General features: G+C 51.5%; 1 protein-coding gene across 1 annotated transcript in view; it reads right to left on the reverse strand.

Annotated features, from left to right (window-relative positions):
* Positions 1–17,643, reverse strand: part of CACNA1A (calcium voltage-gated channel subunit alpha1 A) — a 335,330-nt gene that overhangs the window by 112,263 nt on the left and 205,424 nt on the right. The window contains exons 13-19 of the mRNA XM_027776775.1: positions 17,394–17,525; positions 16,815–16,887; positions 15,362–15,479; positions 15,162–15,229; positions 8,668–8,774; positions 6,194–6,994; positions 17–83 (exon numbers count right to left, since the gene is read on the reverse strand). Coding sequence (XP_027632576.1) covers positions 17–83; positions 6,194–6,994; positions 8,668–8,774; positions 15,162–15,229; positions 15,362–15,479; positions 16,815–16,887; positions 17,394–17,525 — 1,366 coding nt within the window. The remainder of the gene's footprint in view (positions 1–16; positions 84–6,193; positions 6,995–8,667; positions 8,775–15,161; positions 15,230–15,361; positions 15,480–16,814; positions 16,888–17,393; positions 17,526–17,643) is intronic.

Genomic DNA, 17,643 nt, shown 5'->3' on the forward strand with positions numbered 1-17,643 from the left:
CTTGGCGGCGCAGTGCCTGCTGGAGCGGCGGGTTGGTCGAGAGGTTGGGACCCGACACGGGGACCCCGGAGCCCTGGTTCTCTCTGTGGAAGACGAGTCAACACAGAAGAAGCCACGGCTGAGTCAGGTGACAGTGCCACACGCCAGGATCCTGCCTGAGAGCCCGCCATGCAGGGACACAGCCTGGACATTTGTCCAGGAGTCCTGTCCCGTGCCTGGCACAGAGAGGGGCCCAGGGGCAGAATTCTGCTCAGAGATCCAGACCTTCACCTGCGAATTACAGGTGTCTGTAAATGCAGCTCCTGGCTCTCTGCCCAGACTCCAAAGCCCCGGAGTGGGGCTTCCTTTGCCAGGAGCGGTGTCTCTGGGGGAGTGGGGACATTCCATCAGGGAGGAGGGGAAGGGGCAGCTCAGAGGACCAAAGAACTTTCTGTGGAAGCCTTTAATCGCACGACCCAAAACTTCCCTGATTCAGCCCAGATGGGACTGGGGCACGTGCTATTTTCGGATGTCTATCGTCTTCAGTTAATGAAGAAGCAAGAACCTCATCTCTCTCCCTTCTCTATTTTTTTTAAGAGATTTTTTTTGTTTTTGAGAGGCTTTTGCTATAGGACGCGTGCGCTCGCCAGACAGAGAGAGAGAGACGGAGAGACAGAAAGTGAGAAATCACCCCCCCTGGGGGGATAGCCATGCCGCAATCCCTTCTCCTCCATTCTCCTCTCGGGATCTTGGGCACGCACGCACACACGCCTGGCGTGAGTTTAAGTCACCGGGTCCGGGACTCTAACTTCAGTCAACTACACGGGAATCCAGCGACATAGCCATTATGCTAACTGCTGATCCTAATTTTTTTTTTTATTATTTAAAAAAAATTTGCTAAAGGGCGTGTGTACTCATTGAGAGGAGCAGAGGTGGGAGGAAGTGAGAAAATACCCCCCAGGGGTGATGAGTACACCACAATCCCATTTCTTTCATTCTCCTCTTGGAATTTTTGGGCATGCACACACGCACACGTACCTGGTGAGATTTTCAAGCCACCGGGTCTGGGACTCGAACCGTGGTCAGTCATGTGGGATCCAGCCTGCCTACAAAGGGTTCACTTTCCTCTCCCTTGTTTGCAGCTGAATTTTCAGAGCCTCGTACAGTAAACATCTGGCAACTTATTGTCAGACAATAAACAAATGCTCCTATTTTCCAGACATGAGCACGGAGGCCCGGGGACAGATCCCACAGGCCCAGACCACCTGACATCCCCTGCTGCCTCCCACCCGCACAGTCATCCCTAGGATCCTGTCTGGTGGATTCTAGATCGCAGACCCCTGGATGGTGTAGGCCTGGGTCCCCAGGTTTAACCTCAAACCCACAGAGATACTGAAAAACACAAAAGGCTGGGAACCAGCAGTTAGCGTCATGGCTATGTCGCTGGACTCCCACGTAGTCGACCGCGGTTCGCGTCCCGGACCCGGTGGCTTAAAACTCACGCCGGGCGCGTGTGCGTGCGTGCCCAAGATCCCGAGAGGAGAATGGAGGAGAAGGGATTGCGGCGTGACCATCCCCCCTGGGGGGTGATTTCTCGCTTTCTGTCTCTATGTCTCTCTCTGTCTGTCTGGCGAGCGCACGCGCCCTACAGTGAAAATCTCTCCAAAAAAAAAAAAAAGGCTGGGGCCCCCATGGAGGTTAGATCCCACATGGCCGACTGCATAGTTCGAGTCTCGGACCCAGTGGCTTGAAAATGAAGCTGGGATGAGGCCAGCAGGTGGTGTAGTGGTTGAAGAGGCTGGATTCCCACGTGGTTGACTGTGGTTCAAGTCCCGGACCTGGCAGCTAGCTTTCTTGCTTTCCCTCTCTCTCTCACTCTATCCCTCTCTGGTCAAAGGACAATAAATAAGTAAAAACAAGGATAAATACAGTTAAACTAATTCTTTAAAAAGAAAATCACACTGGGTATATGTATGTGCATGCCCAAAATCCTGGGAGGAGAATGGGTTTCTTTGTGTCTCTCCCTGGTATCCCTCATAAGTGCACAGTCCCCTTTGGCAAAAACGAAAAACGGGGACCAGCAGTTGGCGTCATGACTAAGTCGCTGGACTCCCATGTAGACAACCGCAGTTCGAGTCCTGGACCCGGTGGCTTAAACTCATGCCGGGCGCGTGTGCGTGCGTGCCCAAGATCCCGAGAGGAGAATGGAGAAGAAGGGATTGCGGCGTGGCCATCCCCCCTGGGGGGTGATTTCTCGCTTTCTGTCTCTATGTCCCAGGCCTCGAACCATGCTGTTGGCTGTGGAATCCAGCTTCCTTTTTTTTTTTTTTTAAAGAGGGATTTTTGCTATAGGGCTCGTGTGCTTGCTGGAGAGACAGAGAGAGACAGAGAGACAGAAAGCGAGACATCACCCCCCCCCCCTAGGAGGAATGGCCATGCTGCAATCCCTTCTCCTCCATTCTCCTCTCGGGTTCTTGGGCACGCACGCACACGCTCCTGGTGTGAGTTTCCAGCCACTGGATCCGGGTCCGGGACTTGAACCATGATCAACTAACTACGGGATAGTCCAGTGACATAACCGTTACGCCATCTGCTGGTCTCAATCCAGCCTCCTTAACCACCACGCCACGGCTGGCCCACGTAGGACGTTTTGTTAGAGACACAACTTTGTGTGCTGGGCACTAGTTGCCCCTCGTGTGTGTGTGTGGAAAGGAGGGTCTGTAGGTTTTTGTTCAGTCTCACTTTTGCTTCGTCAAAGTTTCTTTTTGTGGGGGCTTAGCCAGTTCAGCCCGCGGAGCCCCCATATCCACCTCCAAGACCTTTCATCTCCACGTGTCTCCTAGGAGAATTCAAACGGGGCCGAAAACTTGGAAGCTGGGCTCCTTCCCCTTCCCTCCAGAGGCTCGGGTATCACCTCCCTGAACCAGGCAGTCGGTTGCGTAATACCCATCCTGCCAGAACCCCTTTGCCAGTTCATCACGACACCGTCCCTCTGCCAAGGGCAGCAGACACCTTGCGTGGGGCACGCTCAGCCCCAGAGATCCAAGCGAGGTCCCACGTTATTTAGGGGTGACGACAACAGCACCAGTTAGCACCCACGCTCTGGTGGCCCACTGTCCTAAGGACTTCCATGTAGTAACTCACTTCTCCCCACAACCCCCGCCATCCGAGGTCAGTTTTAGGATCACCCCCATTTTACAGAGAAGGGGACGGAAGCTCAGAGAGGCAAAGGTATTTGTCTCGTGTGACTCAGGTGGGAAAAAGCTGAGCTGGACTCTGGACTCCTGTCCTAGGGAAATGGGGGTCGTGGATGATTTGGGGTGCATGGAGTCAAGTGCTCAGGAGACTGGCTTGGATTCACTGACGGGCTATAACAATCAGGGGGTTAAAAGAGGCACCCTTGGGGCTAGCAGGTGGCGTGGTGGTTAAGGGCACTGGACTCTCATACAGCTGACCGCGGTTTGAGTCCCAGACCTGGCAGCTTGCTTTCTCTCTCTCTCTCGCTTTTGCTTTCACTCTGTCCCTCTCTGTCAAATTAAAATAAATAAAATAAAGTTAAATAAAAGAGTTCTTTAGGGGACCAGTAGTTATGTTGCTGGACTCCCACGTAGTCGACCGTGGTTCACGTCCCAGACCCGGTGGCTTAAAACTCACACTGGGCACGTGTGCGTGCATGCCCAAGATACCAAGAAGAGAATGGAGGAGAAGGGATTGCGGCGTGACCATTCCCCCTGGGGGGTGATTTCTCGCTTTCTGTCTCTATGTCTCTCTCTGTCTTTCTGGTGAGCACACGCCCTATAGCAAAAACCTCTCCAAAAAAATTTTTTTTTTTTAAAATAAAGAAGCACCCTCTTCCCCCTATGGAGAACACACTGTGAGCTTCAGAAGTCTAGCATCCCCTTCTTTTTCTTTCTTTTCTTTTTTTTTTAAGAGTTTTTTTTTTTTTTTTTTTCTAATGGGCAAGTGCTCTTGCCGGAGGGCGAGAGAAAAGTGAGAAATCATCCCCTGGGGGGATGGCCATGCCATAATCCCTTCTCCATTCTCTTTCTGGGATTTTGGGTACATATGCACACGTGCCCAGCATGAGTTTCAAGTTGCCGGGTCTGGGACTCGAACCACGATTGGTCATGTGGGAGTCCAGTGATAGAACCACTACACCGTTTGCTGGCTCTCATGCTTTTGTTATTACTATTTTATTGGAGGTTGAACATCCCTAGTCTGACAATGTGGAATCTAAAATGCTCCAAAATCGGAAACTTTCTGAGTGGCAACATAATGTCTGAAGCAGAAAATTCCCACACCTGGGGCTGGCAGGAAGCTTGGTGGTTAAGGACCTGGACTCCCGCATGGCTGACTGCAGTTCGAGTCCTGGACCTAGTGGCTTGCTTTCCCACTTTCCCTTTCTCTTTCTCTTTTTCTCTGGTCAAATTAAAAAGTAATAATAATAAATAAAATTAAATCAATAATTCTAAAAAAAAAGAAAAAGAAAATTCCACACCTGACCTCACGTGACAGGTCACAGTCAAAATGTAGCAATACAAAAATATCGTATGAGTGGGACCAGCAGTTAGCATAATGGCTATGTTGTTGGACTCTCATGTAGCTGACTGCGGTTCGAGTCCTGGACCTGGTGGTTTAAACTCATGCCGAGCGCATGTGCGTGCGTGCCCAAGATCCCAAGAGGAGAATGGAGGAGAAGGGATTGCGGCGTGGCCATCCCCCCTGGGGGGTGATTTCTCGCTTTCTTTCTCTCTGTCTCTCTCTGTCTTTCTGGCGAGCGCACGTGCCCTATAGTGAAAACCTCTCCAAAAAAAAAAAAAAAAGGGGGGGGAATTAAAAATATTGTATGAATGAACTTAGGGGAAGCCAGCCTGTGAACCACCGGGCTAGATCCCCCATGACTGATGGCATGGTTTGACTCCCAGACCTGACGGCTTGAAAAACATGCTGAGCAAAACGTATGTGCCCAAAATCCGGAAAGGAGGAAGAACCAGAGGAGAAACGATTGTGGTGTGACCATTTTCCCTGAGGAGGGTGGTGCTTTCTCACTTTCTCTGTCTCTTTTGGCCAATATGTGTCCTCTAGCAAATTAAAAAAATAAATAACTTCTGAGATGAGCAGTTAGCATAATGGCTATGTCGTTGAACTCCCACATAGTCAACCACAGTTCAAGTCCCGGACCTGGTGGCTTAAACTCACGCCAGGCGCGTGTGCGTGCGTGCCCAAGATCCCGAGAGGAGAATGGAGGAGAAGGGATTGTGGTGTGGCCATCCCCCCTGGGCGCTGATGTCTCGCTTTGTGTCTCTCTGTCTCTTTCGGTCTGTCTAGCAAGCGCACACACCCTATAGCAAAAACACCTAAAAATAAATAAATAAATAACTTCGAACTGCATGTATAAAAAGAAACGTTGATGAATTCTGAGTTTAGACTTGGGTTCAAGATACCTCATTATGTGTATGAGGGGGATCTTCACAAAGCTCATGGGGCATGCCTGCTACAAAAAACTATGCATTCATGGATTTTTATTTTTATTTTTTTGGACCTAAATAAACTGGTACCCTAGGGGCCAGCAGGTGGCATGGTGGTTAAGGGCACTGGACTCCCCACATGGCCAGCTGGTTGGACCTGGCAGCTTGCTTTCTCACCTTCCCTCCGTCTCTCTGTGTCCCTCTCTGGTCAAATTAAAATAAATAAATACAGTTAAATAAAATAATTTTTTGGAGAGGTTTTTTTTTTTGTTGTTGTTTCTTTTTTTTTTTTTTTTTGCTATAGGGCATGTGGGCCTGCAGGACAGAGAGATAGAAAGTGAGAAATCACCCCCCAGGGGGGATGGCCACACCACAGTCCCTTCTCCTCCATTCTCCTCTCAGGATCTTGAGCACGCATGCACACGCGCCTGGCATAAGTTTAAGCCACCGGGTCCGGGACTCGAACTGCGGTAGACTACATGGGATTTCAGCGACACTGCCATTACTACTCGTCCCCAAAAAAGAATTCTTAAAATAAAACAACTTGGTATCCTAATGCCACTTTTCTGTGAGCTTTTTGAAGTTCTCACATAGGCAAATACTCCACACTCTGGAAAACAAAAACCCGAAATCCGAAAAACATCCAAATTTCGAAACACACCTGTTCCCAAACCCTTTAGATACAGGGCCCTCAGCCTGAATGAAAGCGAATGACATTCTCTGCATGCATGGTGGCTTCCACTTACTTTCTCCTTCGGTGCCTGCGTTCCTTGTCCTCCCTCCGCGCATCCGCGTCGTACGTGGCTGGCGCGCCATGCCGGTGCCGCCGCCTGCGCTCACCGCCATCCGGACCCTCGCCCTCGCCCTCGCCGCCCCTGGCGGGTCGGCTGCCCTCCCGGTGCCGGGCCCTCCGCTCCACCTTGTCCTCGGGGCCCTCCTCCCCGGGTCTGCGGTGGGCCCGATGCCTGCGGGGCTCCCCGTCGGCTCCCGTGCGCGGGGACCGCCTCCCCCGTCTGCCCCCCTGCCGGTGCACGTGCCTCCGATGGGGCTCCCCGCTCTTGGCCCGCTCGGCCTCGCCCTCCCAGAAGCCCGGCTGCTCCGGGCCGCCCTCCCGGGCGTGGTGGTCCGACTCGCGGCCGTAGGGTCCCTCCCGGCTCAGCTCTGCCTCCTGGCTGCCGGCCCAGGGCCTCCGTGCGTCCAGCGCTGCCGAGCCGGGGTCCCGCGCGCGCTCGTGGTAGCGCGCCTGTTTCCTGAGGAAGTCCTCCGCACGCTGCTGGCCCAGGCGCTGGTCCACGGTGGGCTCTGCAGCCCGGCTCTTGTTGGTGTTGTTGTTGCGGTTCTCCTGCGGGTCCACCACCAGCGGCCGGTCCAGGTGCGTCTTCATGTCCGGCCGCAGATGCCGGGCGTAGGACGCCTTCCAACGCTCGTCCGGGTCCATCTCGTTGTACAGGGCCTCGCGGCTGGCCAGCAGGTTCTGCTTGCGCATCTCGCTGGTGCGCTGCTCCCACACCGACTTGGCGGGCTTCTGGTTCTTCTGCTGCTCCTTCCTGCAAGGGGGAAGGGGTCAGGGGGTCTCTCAGCGCACGCAGGTTGTCAAAAAGGTGTCTTAGAAAGCAATGCCAGGGATCTGGCGGCTTAAACTCACACCGGGCACGTGTGCGTGCGTGCCCAAGATCCCAGGAGGAGCATGGAGGAGATGGGATTGCAGCGTGGCCAACCGCACTGGGAGGGAGGGGAAAATCTTGCTTTCTGTTTCTCTGGCAAACGCATACACCCTACAGCAAAAATCTCTCTCTCTAAAACAATAAATAAATAAAAAGGAAAAGAAAAACATGCCAGGTACATGTGCATACATGCCCAAAATCCTGAGAGGAGAATGGCGATGGGATTGTATCGTAGCCGTCACGCCCTGGGGGGTACCTTCTCAGTTTTCCTCTCCCTCTGTCTCTCCCAGGTAAGGGAGAAACACTTTCCAATGGGGCACGGTCACTCTGTAATCTATTCTCCATTGCTTCATCTTGTCGGGATTTAGGACATGCATGCACATGTACTCGGTGGGTTCTCCAAGCCACCGAGGCTGAGACTTGAACTGTGTGTTAGGCCATGGGGGAGCTGAGTTCCCTTAATCACTAGGCCATAGGCTGGCCCTCCCGACAACTTTTTCCTTTTTCTTTTTCCTTTTTTTAAGAGGTTTTATTTATTTATTTTTTTTTTTGGTCTTAGAATGTGTGAACTCACTGAAGAGAGAGAGAGACAGACAGACAGACAGTGAGAGAGAAAGTGAGAAATCACCCCAGGGGGATGACCACACCACAATCTCTTCTTGTCCATTCTCCTCCCAGGATCTTGGGCATGCATGCACACGTACCTGGCATGATTTTCAAGTCACTGTGGGTGTGGAACTTGAGGCGCAGTCAGCCATGTGGGAGTCCAGCCTCTTAACCGCTACACCATCGGCTGCCCCTGTCCCCAACTTTTAATATTGCATCCCCAGCACTTAGAACCATGCTGGACACATCGTAGATGCTCACTAAATATGTGTGAGTGTGTGTGTGTGTGTGTACACGTGTGCCTGTGTGTGTTGCAACCCTCCTTGCTGTGCTGCAACCCTCCTGCCTCAGCCTCCCTGGTAGTTGGGACCATAGGCATGCACCACCACACCCAGCTCTTCCAGACAGGTTCTCATCATGTTGCCCGATACTGGCTGTGAGCTTGGCTCCTCCCGCCTCAACCTCCCTGGTAACGGCGCCCTCCGGTGTGTGGCATAGCACCTGGCCTTTTAGGGTGGGCTGGGATTCGAACCCAGGTCTCTGCCTGCCAGGGCAGTTGCGTCCAGTACACGCTATCGCAGCTAGATCATAACGAAGTATCTACTGAGTGGAAGTGGATGGGCAGGCAGTCAATGTCTCGTCCTCTAGCTCCACCCTTTGAGAACCCCACCCTCGGCGCCCTCCGGTGTGTGGCATAGCACCTGGCCTTTTAGGGTGGGCTGGGATTCGAACCCAGGTCTCTGCCTGCCAGGGCAGTTGCGTCCAGTACACGCTATCGCAGCTAGATCATAACGAAGTATCTACTGAGTGGAAGTGGATGGGCAGGCAGTCAATGTCTCGTCCTCTAGCTCCACCCTTTGAGAACCCCACCCTCGTCCTCCCCACATCCTTGACTGGGAGGGTACGGAGGCAGAGGAGCTGGGGTGGCCTCCTGGGGGTGGGGCACTTACACAGCTATGGACATGTTGGCCGCGGACAGAGGACTCACTTCTGCCACCTCCTTGGCTTTCTGGAGGGCGAGTTTCTGGTTCGCTGCCTCCTCTTCTTCTTGTTCATCCTAAGAGAGACGTGAGATTGCTGTTCACGAAACGTGGACAAGGTCGTGGGGCCACACTCCTCACCTTACTGCTCATCGGGAACGCTATTTGAAGTCAGAATCAGCGGCCTGGCCCTTCCCAATCCCCGTGCGCACACTGAGGATTGGTAAAGTTGGTAAAGTGTACTGCTATCCCTTCCATGTACATGCTTGCTAGCCAGTTCATTATTATTTTCGTTAAAAAAAAAAAAGATATAGAACATTTTAATTTTATTTTTAGTTTGCTATGGGGTATCTGTCTGTGCTCATTGGAGAGACAGAAAGAGAAAGAGAGGGGGGTCCGGCAGGTGGTACAGTAGTTGAGGCGCTGGACTCCCACATGGTCGACTGTGGTTCTAGTCTCAGACTGGTGACTTACTTTCTCACTTTCCCTTCCTCTCTCTCTAGTCAAATTAAAACAAAACAAAACAAAATAAAAATAATTTTAAAGAGAGAGAGAGGGAGAGAGGGAAAGTGAGAGAGCACCTCTTGGGAGGGATGGCCATGCCACAATCCCTTCTTCTTCATTCTCCTTTTGGGATTTTGGACATGCACACACATGTATCTGGCATGTTTTTTCAGCCACTGGGTACAGGACTGAAATCACGCAGTCAGCTATGTGGGATTCAGTGCCTTCACCACCACACCATCTGCGGACCCCGTCTTTTTCTTTCCCTCTTCCTTCCTTCTTTTCTTTCTTCTCTCTGTTTTCTTTCTTTCTTTCTTTCTTTCTTTCTTTCTTTCTTGCCATAGGATGCACGAACTCACAGCAGAGAAACAGAGTAAGTGAGAAATCACCTCCCCTGGGTGGGGGGGAGGTAGGGATGGCCATGCTGCAATCTTTTCTCCTCCATTCTCCTCTTGGGATTTTGAACACACTCACATGCATGTACCTGGGTGATTTTTAGCCTGCCCGATCTGGAACTTAAAGCACGGAGTTGGCCATGTGAGAGCCAGCGCTTTAACCATCATGCCACCTGCTAGCCCATCAGCCCTATGTTAACACATAGTCAGGCAAAAACAAGGAGAAGATTCCTTTCCCTTCCCACCATGGAGATGTTCCACATCCTGTCTTAATGAGCTCGAATGCCAGGCAAAGATTTCCTCTCTGTCTCTGTTTTGTAGCTGTTTGAATGCTCTGAACTGACTTTCAAAAAAAATAAAAAATAAAAATAACACTGGACTAACCCCACATACAGAAAAGTCTGGCATCCCATGGTCCAAGCCATGCATTGCCAACAGCCCTGGCAGGAGAATCAGGAAAGGAATTTTTATTCTCAGCACTTGGGCCCCGGCCAGTTGCCCAGGGCGCTTGCTCACGGGTTCGGTTCAGACAGGAGGAGAATGGAATGGGGGGAAGATGTTTTAAAAATACATACAGAAAAAAGACGTGTTTGGACTCTCTATCTTTCTCCAGCCTCTCTGCGGGGCCTCATTCGCAAAACAGAAAAGCCAACAAAGAAAAAGCAAAGAAAAGGGAAGAAAGAAACGAACTCTAACGGGTGAGAAAAGCCATGTCGTGGTGGGGGCTGGCAGGTGGCGTGGAGGTTAAAAGTGCTGGACTCCCACATGGCCAACTGTGGTTCGAATTCCCAGATTGATGGCTTGCTGTCTCTCTCTCTCTCTTTGTCTCTCTGTGGTCAACATCGAAAATAATGATAATAAATAAATTCTTTTTTTTTTCTTTTTGGAGAGGTTTTTGCTAAAGGGCGCGTGCACTCGCCAGAAAGAGAGACAAAGAGACAGAAAGCGAGAAATCACGCCTCAGAGGGGATGGCCACATTACAAACCCTTCTCCTCCATTTTCCTCTCGGGATCTTGGGCACGTGCACATACACGCACCCGGCTTGAGTTTAAGCCACTGGGTCTGGGACTCGAACCACGGTTGACTACATGGGAGTCCAGCAACATAGCCATTATGCCATCTGCTGGTCCCTCTCTTTTTTTGAGAGAGATATTTTTGCTATAGGGTGCATGTGCTTGTTGGAGAGACAGAGACAGACAGAAAGTGAGAAATCACCCCCCAGGGGGGATGTCCACACCACAATCCTTTCTCTTCGATTCTCCTCTTGGGATTTTGGGCACGCACACCCATGAGCCCGGCGCGAGTTTCAAACTGCTGGGTTCAGGTCTTGAACCGTGATCAACTCTGTGGGAGACCAGCCCCTTAACCACTATGCCACCTGCTAGCCTCATGCCCAGTTATTTCTGAGTCAGGTCCCTGGACTACCTGCTCCAGAAACACTGAAAATCTAGATTCCCAGGCCTCCCTGAGGGCCCACAGAACCAGGTCTGGGCCTTGAAATCTGCATTTTCAGCAAGTTCCTAGGTCAGAATAAAACACACTGATGTTTAAGCATCCAATGCACAGTGGGTAAGAGCACAAGTTTTGGGGCCGGCAGGTGGCGTGGTGGTTAAGGGCGCTAGACTCCCACATGGTCGATCACGGTTCAAGTCCCTAACCTGGTGGCTTTCTCTCTCTCTTTCTCTCTCTCTCACTCTGTCCCTCTCTGGTCAAATTTAAATAAACAAACAAACAAACAGATAAGTAAAGTTAAATAAAATAATTCTTAAAAAAAAAAAAAAAAGAGTCCAAATTTCAGACCCTGTTGACCTAGGTTCAACTCCTAACTCTGCCATGTATTATTGGTGACCTGGGGCAAGTCTCTCTCTCTCTCTCTTTTTTATTTATTTTTTTAGTTTTTTGCTATAGGGCACATGTGCTTGCCAGAGACAGAGAGAGAGAGAGAAAGTGAGAAATCACCCCCGGGGGGATGGCCACACTGCAATCCCTTCTCCATTGTCCTCTCAGGATTTGGGGCATGCACACACACGCGCCTGGCATGAGTTTCAAGCTGCTAGGTCCAGGATTTGAACTATGGTCAGCCATGTGGGAGTCCAGTGACGTAACTGCTATGCCATCGGCTGGTCCCGGGGCAAGTCTCTTAACCTCTCTGCCTCATATTCCTCATCTGAGATTCCAACTCTCCTAATCTCTACGTCATTTTTCTCCCCAACATTTACTGTCATCTGACAAGCTCTGCACTTTTCAAAGAATTATTTAATTTGATTGCTTCTTCTTCTTCTTCTTTTTAAATTTGTTACAGGGCATGTGTGGTCACTAGAGAGAGACAGAGAGGGAAAGTGAGAAAACAAGCTGCCAGGTCCAGGACTTGAACTGTGGTTTGCTACGTGGGAGTTCAGCACCTTAACCACCACATTATCTGCTGGCTCTGAGCTACGAACTTTTACAAATTGATCTTCTTTCTCAGATGTCTCTCTCACTCGAGTTCTCTGCTCTGTTCCTGGCTCCCAGACCACGCCCTCGCTCATGGTAGGTGTTCACTCAGTGCTTATTTTATTTTATTATTATTTTTTCGAGGTTTTTGCTATAGGGCGCATGCGCTCGCCAGACAGACAGAGACAGACAGAGAGACAGAAAGCGAGAAATCACCCTCCAGGGGGGATGGTCACGCCGCGATCCCTTCTCCTCCATTCTCCTCTCGGGATCTTGGGCACGCACGCACACGCGCCCGGTGTGAGTTTTAAGCCAACGGGTCCGGGACTTGAACCGTGGTCAACTACATGGGAGTCCAGCAAGATAGCCATTATACCAACTGCTGGTTCCACTCGGTGCTTATTGAATGAGGATGAAATCTGTAGGAATGAGACTCCGCGAACTTGCTTCCCAGGGTTTCCATGAGGAGTAAATGAGATTAATAACACACCTGGGGTCCTGCAGGGTGGCTGCCTCATAATAAATGCTTAAGAAATGCTTGTGAGGGACCCGCAGATAGCACAGTGGTTGTGTCGCTGGACTCCCACATGGCTGACTGCGGTTCCAGTTCTGGATCTGGCGACTTGAAACTCACACCAGGCGCGTGTGCGTGCGTGCCCAAGATCCCAAGAGAATGGAGGAGAAGGGATTGTGGCGTGGCCCTCCCCCGGTGGTTAAAGCACTGGATACTCCCGCATGGCCGACCATGGTTTGAGTCTTGAACCCGGTAGCTTGCTTTTTCACTTTCTCTCTCTCTCTCTCTTTGTCTCCCTCTGGTCAAATTAAAATAAATGAATGAATAAATGAAATTTGAAAAAAATTAAATAAATGAAGGAAAGAATGAAAGTCTGAAGGAGCCCACCTCACAGGAGAGAGACACACTACCCTCCCTGCTTCCCCTTCTCCCATCTTTCCTGGCATCCATCCTCCCCTGCACTGGCCTCTAAGGATGGGCTCTTGAACTTGGGTGAGTTCGTGGCGGGATCGGGGCCTCCGGATCAGCCATGCCAGCAGCTCCGCGGTGGCCAGGAGTGTGGCTGTGTTTGCGATGGTGGAGGCTTCTGTTTCTCCCTGTCGGAGCTGGGACCGGGAAACTCTCTCTCCCTCCTGCCAGGGCCAGCAGATGGAGGGTTGGCAATGTCTGCTCAGTTCCGTTTGGCTTCGTGAGCATGTCCTGAACACCTCGAGTCACTGGGAATGGGGCCACATTGCTGAGGGAGGCCCTAGGCTGGGAGGAAGACTCTCCATCCAAAACACACACCCTTTTTTTTTTTTTTTAAAGAGATTTTTGCAGGGTCGGCAGGTGGTACGGTGGTTAAGGGCACTGGACTCGCACACGGCCAACCATGGTTCCAGTCCCGGACCTGGTGGCTTGCTTTCTCACTTTTTCTCTCTCCGTCCCTCTCTGGTCAATTTAAATAAGTAAATAAATAAATAAGTAAATAAAGTTAAATAAAATAATTTTTAAAAAGAACGACTTTTGCAATAGGGCACGTACGCTTGGTGGAGAGACAGGGAGACAGAAGGTGAGAAATCACCCCCACAGGGGATGACCACACTGCAATCTTTTCTCCTCCCTTCTCCTCTCCAGATTTTGGGCACGTACACACCTATGCCTTTCATGAGTTTGAAGCCACTGGGTCTGGGACTTGAACCACAGTTGGCCACGTGGGAGTCCAACGATGTAACTGCTGCGCCATCTGCTGGCCCCCAGACTCTCCCATGGCTTCCAACTGGTGTTTGGTCAATGGGGGGCTTTAGCAAGCAGCCAGAGGGAGAGAAAGAGGTCCCTTATTGGCTACAGTGGCTGTGGCTTGCCAGGTACTGGCTCCTCCGGGTCCCCTGAGGTGACAGGGCTGTGACAGCCTCTTTTTCTTGCCTCCAGCTCTGGCTGACCCTAACACCATCCCCTGTCCCGTCCTTTGAAGCCTCAGGGACCCCCTTTAAATAGGTCTGTCAGTCCATCTGTTTCTTGCAGAGACTTCCCTGCCACAGAATCGGCTTGGGTGGGGATGATCTGGCTTGTGGGGTCTGCGGGGTTGGGGAAGGTGCCTTCTTCACGCACAGTGCATTTGGGATAAACCTCTGATCCTGGGCCAGCAGGTGGCGTGGTGGTTAAAGGTGCTGGATTCCCACATGATTGACCATGGTTCGAGTCCTGGACCTGGTGGCTTGCTTTCTCACCTTCCCTTTTACTCTCTCTCTTTGATCAAATTAAAATAATAATAAACAACAACAACAAATGGAATTAAATACATATTTTTTTAAGAGAGTTTTGCTATAGGGTGCGAGTGCTTGCCAGAGAGCCAGAGAGAGACAGAAAGCAAGAAATCATACCCCAGAGGGGATGGCCATGCGGCAGTCCTGTCTCCTCCATTCTCCTCTTGGGATCTTGGGCACGCACACACATGTGCCCAGTGTGTTTTAAGCTGCCGAGTCCAGGATTCGAACTGCGGGAGCCCAGCGACATAATCAGTACACCATCTGCTGATCCCATAAATAATTCTTTAAAAAACACGGAGCTGGCAGGTGGCGCGGTGGATAAGGGTACTAGACTCCCACATGGCCAACCGTGGTTTGAGTCTCAGACCTGGTGGCTTGCCTTCTCACTTTCTCTCTCTCTCTCTCTCTCTGTTTCTTTCTGGTCAAATTAAAAAAATAAAATGAATGAATAAATAAAATGAAATAAATAATTCTAAAAAATAAATTATTTAAAAAACAAAAACAAGGGACCAGCAGTTAGCGTACTGGCTATGTCGCTGGACTCCCATGGAGTCGACCGCAGTTTGAGTCCCGGACCCGGTGGCTTAAACTCAAGCCGGGCCCATGTGCGTGCGTGCCCAAGATCCCGAGAGGAGAATGGAGGAGAAGGGATTGCGGTGTGGCCATCCCCCCTGGGGGGTGATTTCTCGCTTTCTGTTTCTGTCTCTCTCTCTCTTTCTGGTGAGCGCACACACCCTATAGCAAAAACCTCTCCAAAAAAAAGAAACAAACAAACAAACAAACAAACTCGGACCCTGTCCCCATGCCCTGTCCCCCCCCTGCTCCCCGCTGTCCTGACCGGCCATGAACAGGTGGTACTTTGTCTCTACCTTGGTGAGCTCCTGGGCGTTGGCCAGGTTGTCCACGGCGATGGCCAAGAACACATTCAGGAGGGTGTCTGCAAGCGCCGAGTCAGGGAAAGCAGCCACTGAGGGAAGCCCTCGCGTCGGGAGCCCTGGGTCTCCTCCCTGCCCGCCTCCACCCTCTCCCAGAGACCCAGGCTTGGCCCACGCTCCTCCGGGAGGGATACAGTTCCCGAAGAGCGTGAGTACGATGAAGTAAATGGAGAACACCATGCCGCCCTGCACGCCTCCCTGAGACTTGATCCCGTCATACATGACCTCGTTCCAGTCCTCGCCGGTCAGGATCTGAAAGGGAGGGAGAGACACACAGCCAGCCCCCCCTCAGCTGCTGGCCAAAAAATCGTGTAGCCCGAGTCTGCGCCCGGGCTCCTAGCTGGGATATCTTTTATTTTATTATTATTATTATTTTTTAGAAGAAACTGTGATTTTTAAAAATAATTTTTTATTTTATTTTATTTATTCATTTATTTTTTAGTGTGATCAGAGAGAGACAGAAGGTGAGAGTGAGAGAGAGAGGAAGTGAGAAAGCAAGCCACCAGATTCAGGACTTGAACCTTGGTCGGCCATGTGGGAGTGTCCAGTGCCTTAACCACCATGTCACCTTCTGGTCCCCCCTAGCTGGGACATCTTCGCACCCCTATTGGGTTTGTAGAAAATGCTTCTCAGTGGGCTTTTTGGGATTTAGTTTTTGTTTTTATTTTTGAGAGGTTTTGCTATAGGGCGCCTGCATTCACCAGAAAGAGAGACGGAGAGACAGAAAGCGAGAAATCACCCCCCAGGGGGGATGGCCACGCTGCAATCCCTTCTCCTCCATTCTCCTCTCGGGAGCTTGGGCACGCACACACACGCACCCGGCGTGAATTTTAAGCCACCGGGTCCAGGACTCGAACCACAGTTAGTTACATGGGAGTCCAGCGCCTTATTCATCATGCCATCTGCTGGGTCCCCAAAAAATCTGCTTTAAAAAAAAATAACTTTAAGTGAGATTTTTGCTACAGGGTGCGTGCACTTGCTGGAGAGACAAAGAGAGAGGAAGTGAGAAACCACCCCCCAGGGGGCTGGTCATGCCACAGTCCCTTCTCCTCCGTCCTCCTCCCAGGATCTCGGTCACACAAGCACATGTGCCTCGCATGTTTCAAGCCACCGGGTTCAGGACTCGACTCATGGTCAGTCACGTGCACGTCTGGGACTTTAACCACCACGCCACCTGCTGGCCCCCTAAAATCGGTATTTTAAAAGAGTGGGATAATGCCAAGCAGAGAAGGGGGCATCTAAAGAAGCTCTTCAAGGTGCTGAGCAGGCTTTTTTTTTGAGAGGTTTTTTGAGCCTGTGCACTCGCCAGACAGACAGAGAGAGACAGAGAGACAGAAAGTGAGAAATCACCCCCAGAGGGGATGGCCATGCCGCAATCCCTTCTCCTCCATTCTCCTCTTGGGATCTTGGGCACACACGCACACACGCCCGGCATGAGTTTAAGCCATTGGGTCTGGGACTCGAACTATGGTCGACTACATGGGAGTCCAGCGACATAGCCATGACGCTAACTGCTGATCTCCAAACAGGTGTTTTAATCTTTGGCATTAAGAGGTGTCGGCCCGTGAGGCCGGGGGAAGGCTATACCTGAAACACCGTCATTATTGCTGCTGGAAAAGTGTCGAAGTTGGTGGGAGGCGTCCCTTCGTCGAAATTAAACCTGCAGGGAGGACACGGAGACTCTGCGTTGGCCTCACCCCCAGGTCCACTCTGAGGGCTCGGCTAAGCATCCCATCTCCCAGGCACCAGCTCCGGCCTCTCTGTCTTCAGGATACACCAAGGGGTGCCCGGGGAGTGGGTGCCTGCAGCAGGAGGACCTGCCGCCTGAGTGTGGCAGTGGGTGTGAGTCACATCCCGGGAAAACAGAGAGCAGAGATTCTTTTTTTTTTTTGGAGAGGTTTTTGCTATAGGGCACATGCACTCGCCAGAAAGACACAGAGAGACAGAGAGACAGAAAGCGAGAAATCATCCCCTAGGAGGGATGGCCACGCCACAATCTCTTCTTCAATTCTTCTCTTGGGATCTTGGGCACACGCACACGCCCGGCGTGAGTTTAAGCCATCGGGTGCGGGACTCGAACCGTGGTCGACTACATGGGAGTCCAGCGACATAGCCATTGCGCTAACTGCTGGTCCCCAGGCAGTGGAGATTCTGCCGGATACTCACTGGCCGCCGAAGAGCTGCATTCCCAGAAGGGCAAAGACGACGATGAAGAGGAAGAGGAGGAATAACAAGCTGATGATGGATTTCATGGAGTTGAGAAGCGAGACGACCAGGTTTCGGAGAGACGCCCAGTACCTGTGCGCAGAGACCGGGGCGAGGAGGGTCAGGCCAGGCCAGGGATGCGGGAGCTGGGGGGCCAGCCACGCCCAAGGCATCCTGTCCACATCTCAGCTTGCTGGATGTGGCCCCACCC

The sequence above is a fragment of the Tupaia chinensis genome, unplaced genomic scaffold (genome assembly GCF_000334495.1).
Source record: "Tupaia chinensis unplaced genomic scaffold, TupChi_1.0 Scaffold138060_1, whole genome shotgun sequence".
NCBI lineage: Eukaryota > Metazoa > Chordata > Mammalia > Scandentia > Tupaiidae > Tupaia > Tupaia belangeri.